General features: G+C 43.6%; 1 protein-coding gene across 1 annotated transcript; it reads right to left on the reverse strand.

The window, feature by feature from the left end:
* Window positions 1–2,491: 2,491 nt before the first annotated feature.
* USP51 (ubiquitin specific peptidase 51) lies at window positions 2,492–5,029 on the reverse strand. Its single transcript, XM_037153760.2, has 2 exons — window positions 4,468–5,029; window positions 2,492–3,684 (listed from the first exon to the last, which is right to left on the reverse strand). Exons 1-2 carry the CDS (start codon window positions 5,027–5,029, stop codon window positions 3,017–3,019), a joined length of 1,230 nt encoding a protein of 409 aa, XP_037009655.2. The 3' UTR covers window positions 2,492–3,016.
* Window positions 5,030–8,691: the final 3,662 nt, after the last annotated feature.

Raw genomic sequence — 8,691 nt, forward strand, 5'->3', positions numbered from 1 at the left:
GATGTCGACCCCTCAGAGTCCCAAATTCATGCCATCCTAGCCTAGAGACTCCAGTATGGGGTGTGGAGTGGGGAGCAGAGGTAAGGAGCAAAATTCTACTTTCTCCCAGTGTCTATACATATCCAATTTAGCAGTGAACTCTGATTGCACAGGACCCTGTTGGGTCCTATGGCCATCCTCAGAAGAATCACTCTTGTGGGAAATGTGGGTGGAGAAGTGGAGGAATTGAGAACTCTAATCTGGCCTAGTACCAGTGATATGCTCAACTCTTAGGAGGGGTGTGAGGAGCAAGGCAAAGTGACTGCTAAACCCACTGAAACTACAAAGGACTACAGTGCTAAGCAAATTACAGGTCTCCTCAAAACACAGCTGCCACACATCACTTTTCTGTTACACAGAGTCATGCTGTGCTGTGTGCTATAAAACAATGTGAAATGGTTAGGTATGTTCTCCTGGGAAGATAAACAAACATGGTACACCATGAAGAGAGATGTGGTACACAGTTACAAGACACTGGTGAGGGGCAGTGTTGTGACACATGCACCAAAGAACCCGGCTTTGTGTTTCAGCTGCTTCTCCCTTTCCCCTCCCAATCTCTCACGACTACCAATTCTTAGGCCTGTGCTCTTTTCCTTGCACTGTACCTGAGACTCTCAACATACAACATGGTTATTTCCTCACTGAGTACCTCCTCTCTTAAGCCACTCCCTGAAGCTGAGTAGTATTTGACACACTGTCTTTGAGGAAAATACAACACTGATCACACTGTATTAGAGCACTGGGCACTTAATGAGGGCGTGATAGATGAATGGGTGAGAACACAGTACTGAGTGTGAATAGCAGAAATAACTGAACTCATCTCCATATTCAACAACAATTTATTAACACAGAAATGAATAAGGCTTGGCCCCAGTTCTCAGAATGCTTGGTGCAAAGGGGCAGACAATCACAAAGCTGCAGTAGAATCACAGTAGAATAAGTACTATCACTGAGGTACTCACAGACAAAGTACTTTGGAGGCACTGTGAGAGGGATTACACAGGTAAGGGAGAAACAATTTTCCAATTAATACCTGCTTACAGAATTCAGGGAAGACTCCAGAGAAGTCACTTGTGAGTTGAATCTTGAAGGAGGAATAGAAGCCGCCAAGTAAACAGTGAAGGAGTCCTACAGGCTGGGACTCAAGAGATGTAGATAACGTCAGGTAAATGAGGGGTTCAGGGAACCAGACATGAATGATGGAATAAGAGGGAAGAGAAAGTAAGGAGTAAGTAGAATAGTCAAGCACAAACCCATAGCTCTACTGTGGAAACTTAAAGGTCTTGTTTCTCCATGGAGAGGGAAGAGGGAAAGCAGGGTAGGAGGTCCTAAAATAAGGAACCCTGCTACTTCCTCAATCAGGCCACCGGGCTCAAACACCAAGGCTAGAGCTTCACAGTTGTAATCTAATATCCCTAAGCCATTAAATTGTCAAAAGCCCCTCTTCAGAAGGGAATAATTTGTACGACTGTAATTCTAAAGGGGAGAGAGTCCCTACTATATTCATCTTTCTCAGATGCTGTTGATTCTGCCTAAGAAATAGCTCTACTTCCTTCAGGAAATCAGATGGGGTGTGGAACGTAGAAGAGGAAGGCGGGCTAGGGTTGAGGCCTTGCAGTGAACTCACAACTTAATTGTAAAAAGATGGTTACTATAATGTCCATTTTTTTACAAAATTCTGTTTATGTGTAACATAAAACTCAAAAATATATATTTACAAACACCTTTGTCTTATTATTCCTGTCTCCTCCACTTACTTCTTTCATACCCGTATTTTCATATGCTTAAGTTAAAAAAACACTTTTAAGCTTTTTAATTTTAGCATTTTTCTATTTAAATATATTTAACTTTTCCATTTGATTTTATTTGTTATTTTTAATGGTTTTAATTTTTTATCCTTTTTAAATATTAAGGTTTTTATTTAAATCTCTCAAATTGTCTAAAGTTCTTTATATATTTTTAAATCCTCTGTTCTCTAATAATCCTTTTTAGATTTTTACATTTTAAATTTTTTAATAAATTTTGTATTTTTGTCTTGAATTGTTTTAAACATCCCTTTTAAAACTTTTCTCTAAACTTAAATTTAAATTTTTATTCCATTCTTATTATTTGAAAATTTATTTCTTAATAAACTTTCATGAATTTTGCTAACCTATGATTTTCAACATATTTTGTGCTCTAATTTTAGTATTTATTTATATTAACATTTTATTTCATTTAAACTTTTAAGTTTCCTTCTTTTATAACTTTTGAATTTTAAAGGTGAATTTCTCTAATATTTAGTAAACTTTCATTTTTAATCTTTTTCCTTGTTTTATTCATTTTACCTTTTTAGAACTAAGAATTTCTAAAATGTTCTAAGTCTTATTTTAATAATTTTGAAGTTTTAAATTTAAAAAACTTCAATTGTATAACATTTAAAAATATCTAACTTAAAATTTTTCAACATTTAAAAACATTGTTTTAAAATAAAAAATGTGTTAAAAGTTTTCCTTTTAAAGCTTTTAAAATTTTCTTTCAAAATACTATCTTTTTTTCCTAAACTAGTAGGTCAGCAACAGCTGGAACACCAATTGTGAAGCTTTTTGCTGACGAATACCCCAATTTCCCACAATATCACAATAGTTTTGTAGAACAAATGACATAGTAGCGCCAAAACATCTCTATTCACAATTTCCCCACCTAAAACATTTTAATTATGCTATATGTGACCATTTTCAACCGTTCCTCCCTCCTCCCTCCTCCCATTTAAGGCTGGTCACTAGCTAGTATTCATTTTTCCCACAGGCCATGGTAAAATGTTCTTTATATCAAGGTACCAATTGTAATATAGGTGCTGTTGTCATTGTCCATTTCAGGAGGTTTTTGTGATATTTCAAGAGGTGCTCACTGTTGTATAGGTAGGCAGGTTTGTTTCACGGCAGGATCCTTGCCTATTTATTTCTCTTTCTTTGTTCTGGTAAGTGGTCTGATAAGACTAGTCTTTCTCTAGACCCTGTTTGTGATAGAACAGTAAATATCCTTCACTGTAGAGTAAGTCCTCAATGGTAGCCTTGGTGATGACTGCATCATCACAGCTGAACCACTGGTCCTTTTGTTGCCGGATAAAGCTGGTATAGTGTCCACTTTCCAAAGTTCCATGGTGATTAATCACTGCAAATAAGGAATACTTATTCTCATTGGGCACACAATCTGTTGGTGGTTGGCCATCTTTCATTCTGCTCTCTTTAGTGGAGGACAAAAATGGAGTCATGTCCAGCTCCAAGGGAAAAGAGATAAAAGTATTAATCTTTCGTCTTTGTTTGCCTAAATGTTCAAACCGCTTTAGGTGAAAACAGGCCACAATGGGTAACTTCTTCATTGTGAGCTGTTTGGTAGATTCTTGGTAGCTTTGGCAACTACTACATTTGATTTTGGCACCGCTTCCTAGGTGTTCTGGCCTTGTAAACCACTGTAGACAATCAGTGAGTGAGGGGATTCCTGGTATGTGGTCATTCCTACTCACTGTGCTGTCAGCTCTCTCTGGACTCTGGGAACTGAATGTGGCACAAGAGCCAGGCAAGTCCAAACTAATGTCCCAGCATGGATCTATTGTGGTGGAGACGCTATGGCAAGCTTGACATGTGACATCTGACTGCAAGCCACCTGTAAAAATTTGATCTATAATGCAGTTACAGCAGTTGGGGTTACCGGCTTCCTGCCCAACACTATCATCTTTGCTATGTCTATGCAGCACATCTAATATTGCAATAAGGAACTCATGGGCATCCTGCTGCCTGTACCCTGCTAAGTGTTCTGCATGGATCCATATCAAGTGCAGTAACTTATAGGGAATGTGAGGAGTTCGGCTCCCAGAGTACATTGCATGAAAAAGCGAAGACATTTCACAAACAAGACACAAGCTGGGGCTTGTCATTATACATTTGTGCTTGTCAGAGAGAAAGAAATCTTTCAGTAGAGGAATATGGGTAAGTGCCTGGACAATGCAATTCATAAAGCAGGTGTTCCCAAGATTGATTAGCCCTCTCAGGCCTACAGTATAGACTGACTTTTTTCTCCTCTTTTTCTTGGGCTTCACCAATTTTGGCTCCTGATCCTTTAACTCACAGGTTGATTGCTTCTCTTCAACACCTGATTCCATACACTGTTGTTGAGAAACATCTGTTGAGGTGGAAATTAATAAGTTCAAAATTTTCTCTTTTGTTTCTTTGGCAATCTGTTCTATATCTTTGTCATATACATAATCCTTACACATAAAGCAATATATAACCCCATGATAGAGGTCTACAGCTAAATTGTGCTGTTTTGTTTCTGCATGTTTATGAATATGCTTTTCAGTAAAGCAGCCAAAAAAGACACAGGAGAGACAAGAGTGGAGTCTGTTCATATGGGTACTACATACATGACAGATGCACGACTTTGCCTTACGCTTCCTAGTCTCTGGGGTCCCACTCCAGACGAAACGCTGGTAGATGAGTCGAAGGTTCTTCTGCCAGTTCTTCACTACTTTAAAACTCTCCACATGACAGCAGCCTGCTGGACCCTGATCAAACTCCACCTCCAGCAGCCAGTCCCCAAAGCCACTTCGATCCCCAGAACTGCCTATGTCACCAAAACAGCTTTGCCGCGCTGGGGGCCTGGGCGCCTGCCGGGATCTACGCAGAGGTCTGCGCCAGGGCCGGAGCCGCAGCGGTAGTGGGGGAAGATGGGGAGGGGTCGGGGGTGGGGCTGAAGGCCCGGGCGGGCCTCGGGAGCGGGCACGGAGCTGGGGCCGAGGGCGGGGCTTGCGGCGTGGGCAAAGGGACAAGGAGCTGCTCTGCCAGCGAGGGGGCGTTGAAGGGAGCACCTTCTTATCTCCGCAGTTGCTGCTCCACGTCAAGTTCTCCTCTGGCACAGGCTTACGCTCTTGTGATGGCTCCAGCTTCATCTCCTCAGTTTCCTGGCCTGCAGGAGCCTTCGCCGCCCCCTCCGCTGCCTCCTCGTCCTCCATCTCCCCCGCCTTCTCAGTCGCCTCCTCTGGCAAGGCTCCTCCCCCACCTCACGAGCTCCAGCAGACCAAAGAGGCGGAGGGCAAGGAAGCTTCTCGAATTTGGGCCATCAGCTCACCGCCAGGCAGAGAAAGGCGTCTGGAATCGAGCTGCAACTGTAGATGGAATGAGACGGGATTGCGGTGAATGATCTGGCTAGCTTCATAGCCACGGAGGGCCATTAGCGCCCTGGGACCCTCCCACGAGCCCTTAAGCTCAGCCGCGGACGCGGCAGACTCCACCCTCTCTATTCAGAGGTTCCCAAGCTAGTGTGAGGACAGATGGAGGCGGTTACCTGCTTTAAAGGCGATGGGACGGTGCCCGGGGTGGAGGGGGATGGTGCGGAGTGGCGGGATGGGGGGACCGAAGGAGGGTGGAAAAGGTGGAGGCGGGGGTACGGCCTGAGCTTTAGGGTGCAAAGAGATGGAATCTTTAAAAAAGGCGCCACCCTCTGACTGCCTTTCCTGAGCCTTTAGCAGCCTCACTTTGGTACAGCTTCCTCTGACGTTAATTCCTTATATCCTAAAACACACTTGGGTCAATATTTTACCTTACAAATGGCTGAAAGGGGGCCACCTATGGAAAATGGACTCGGGAAAGAAAATGGCACCCTGCTCCCACCTTACCTATGCTTCTGGGGCTGTGTTCCACCTTCTACCCCCACCTCCAAGAGGTCTTTTGGTCAGCCACACTCTTGCGCCCTCTCACGCTCCTTCGCGCTTGTGTTCCCTCTCACACCTCGCTTCTTGCTTCAGCACCCTCATTCCCTGTGACTCCTCCGAGAATTCGGAATCCTTCACACGCCTTTCACTCGTTCGCCGCCCCCATCTTCAGTGTTTAATCTTCATAAAATCCCTGTCCCTTCCCGCTCCCGCCCCCGCAGAGCCCCCAGCCCCACTGTTCGTTTAAAGGTCTGGGTTACCTTGGGCCCCAGGCGCGTGATTCACAGCGTCACCAGCTGCTGCTGTCCAGGCGCTCCTCAGCCAGCCAGCCTTCTCTCCTGACCTCTCCTCAGGGCTGGTCACAAGGGGGCCGCCCCCTGGCCCCTCCCCTCTCAACGTGCGGCCCCCAGCCCCGGATTCTGCCCTCCTGTAGTGATGAATGGCGCTGCTGTCCCGCGCAGACAAACCTCTTCCTGAAACATTCTACTGGAAGTAACCACAGCGACGGATTCTAGAGGAAGCTTCTGAAATGGAGGTTCTGGCCTCACCTGGCTACAGGCCGGCGCTCCGCAGAAAAAAAGATTCTTTCCGGGGGGTGGGGTGGGGAGGAGGGAAGGGTGCAGAGATAGCAACTGCCTGGCAGGAATCCCTCAGGGACCCATCAGAGTCGAATATCTAGGAGTTAAGTGGAGAGAGGAATGTTATTCTGGAATGTGAGGAAAGGAAGAATAAGCAAGGACTTCAGGAGAGACCCGGGAACTTGCTAGCTGTGTGAGCTCAGATAAAACACTAAGCCTCTCTGAGCCTTAGTTGTATCATTTGCTAAACAAAAATGGAAATAATAATCCTAATTGGTTATGAACACTAAATCGCTATGTATAAACTAAAGGATCTTTATGACAAACTTTATCTTTTACATCTCTCTTTTTCAGTCCCCACCTTATAATTAGCCTATAGCATAATGCCTGATACTTAAAAGTATAGCAGAAAGGAACATTTCTTTCTTTTGAAACTCTCTCAAACTTATTGCTCAGTTAACTGGATTATCCCTGCTAAGCAGGTCATATACCTAAGCATGCAATCAACAAATGTACCCGGATCCTTTAACTGTACTACTGTGCTACATTGTGCTGTGATAGATGCAGAGTAAAACAGTTGGTAACCTCCAGGAATTCATAGCTCAGATTTTTCCTTTTAACAAATCCAAGGACACAACCCCCACGAAACTGTTAGATATGATAGGGAGTAAACTAAGTCGGGGAGGAGGAGGGAGACATGCCCGTTGAATCAGCAGTCCTGAGCCTGGTTGGATAAGATTGCCAGGAGTTCCGAATGTCACAAGCAGGGATAGCGCAGGAGGAGGGGAGTCCTTGAGACTGTGCTGGGAAAGAGATCCTGTGTAGCAATTTCACTAAGACAAAGAACCTTTACTTAGCTGAGAAAGAAAGGCTTTGTGGCTGTATATTATTCCCAAGGTTTAAAAGGGGAAGAAGGAAGGGGGATCTAGAAGCTGACTAAGACACATGACCCCTGAATCCCAATAGTTGGTGCACTCATTAGCTGAGTGCCCACTTTTAGCCTTGGCTAAAGCGTATGAAACAAACTTAATAACTTTATTTTCTCTACATGTGGGGCATTCAGACTAGCCAGATGCCTGCTTGCAGTTTTGTGTTTCTATGTATTTCATAAATAAACTTGCTATCCCATTTCCACTATATGTATCTCTCACTTGAATTTGTCTCTTGTGAGAGATGAGAACTGAGGAACAGGCAAATTTCTCCCCGGTAATAAAACTGCTACTTCCAGGACTTGTTGCCCTCCCTGTCCAATCCCGAGAATATTTCTGCTTATCATTGAGAATGTTTAATGATACATTTAATCTTCCCAGGACAGTTATGCACCATGTTTCTAAACCTCAGGATTTGGATTCAGTTTTCTCAGGCCCAAGAGTGGCATCTTGTAGGTGCCTTCCTAAAATGGATGTCAGTGATTTTAGGAGGTCAAAGAGAGTCAATCTATATGAATTTTCAGAGTGATCTTGGAAGGAAGAAACACCATAATTGCCGCATAGCCCAGAATGGCTATAGGTTGAGAGGTTCTAGAGGAATGTGTCTCTAGAGGAATATATTTTCAGGAACATTTCCCTGGGAGGTGAGAGCAATTCTCATATTTAAAAAGAAATCATTAGTAGCTGTGTTTGCAAACTAAGCAAGCTACATATCATCTTTAAAACTCAGTTTCCTCAAGTCAGAAAAGAGCTGGTTTGACCTGTTAGGCATTCTTACCATAAACTCATGGCAACTTGGAATCCTAATGAGGTTTCCAGTTCACAGATAGTTGGTTGCTAAGTGAGCTAAGGGTCATGTAGTTGACTGGAAAGGCCACTTCCACTTTCTTGGTTCTAACTGCCACAACCTCATAACAGAAAGAAGGCTTACTGTTTTCAGGGTAGAATTTTTAGTTTCTCTGGATGCAGGTAAGTTTTCAGTACAGGAGACTTGAGAAAGAGCCTCAAATGATGGAACAATGCGATCAAACTGCAGTGCCTTTTGACACATTGATTTTTCCTCCTCTGGAGTTTTCAAAGGACTTTTGGTAAAATAATTGTAACAAGGACAGCAGGGTTTTCCAACACCATGAAACTTGGACCTGTGTAAACATTAGTGATTTAGATGTGGGATTTAGAAAAATCCTACCAGAGAGTAGAGTAGCACACACAGAAAGTGGTAGTAAGTGAGAGAAGGAGAAATGGAGTCACCAGTGGAAGCTCAGGAGGACTTTGAGGGGAGGCAGGATCAGAGGAGGAAATGGCATACCTTTCTGCTACTGAGTGGGTAGGTGACACAGGGGAAGGTGAAGACCTCTGACAGCTAGAGGGGCCATCCCTTCTACCTCCCTGACTTCCTTCCCTCTAGCTGAATTACCCTTTGTTTTTTGGGTTTTTTAAAATATATTTTATTGAT

This window comes from Artibeus jamaicensis, unplaced genomic scaffold, assembly GCF_021234435.1.
Source record: "Artibeus jamaicensis isolate MK-2021 breed Jamaican fruit bat unplaced genomic scaffold, CSHL_Jam_final contig_1410, whole genome shotgun sequence".
NCBI lineage: Eukaryota > Metazoa > Chordata > Mammalia > Chiroptera > Phyllostomidae > Artibeus > Artibeus jamaicensis.

Bases quoted from the DNA above. Each gene is read 5' to 3' on its own strand.
- USP51 (XM_037153760.2), bottom strand. From the start codon at position 5,029: ATGGAGGACGAGGAGGCAGCGGAGGGGGCGGCGAAGGCTCCTGCAGGC. The intron at 3,685-4,467 runs GTAAGGCAAAGT...AAATTTTTACAG, and splicing joins GACCCCAGAGACTAGGAAGC to GTGGCTTGCAGTCAGATGTC.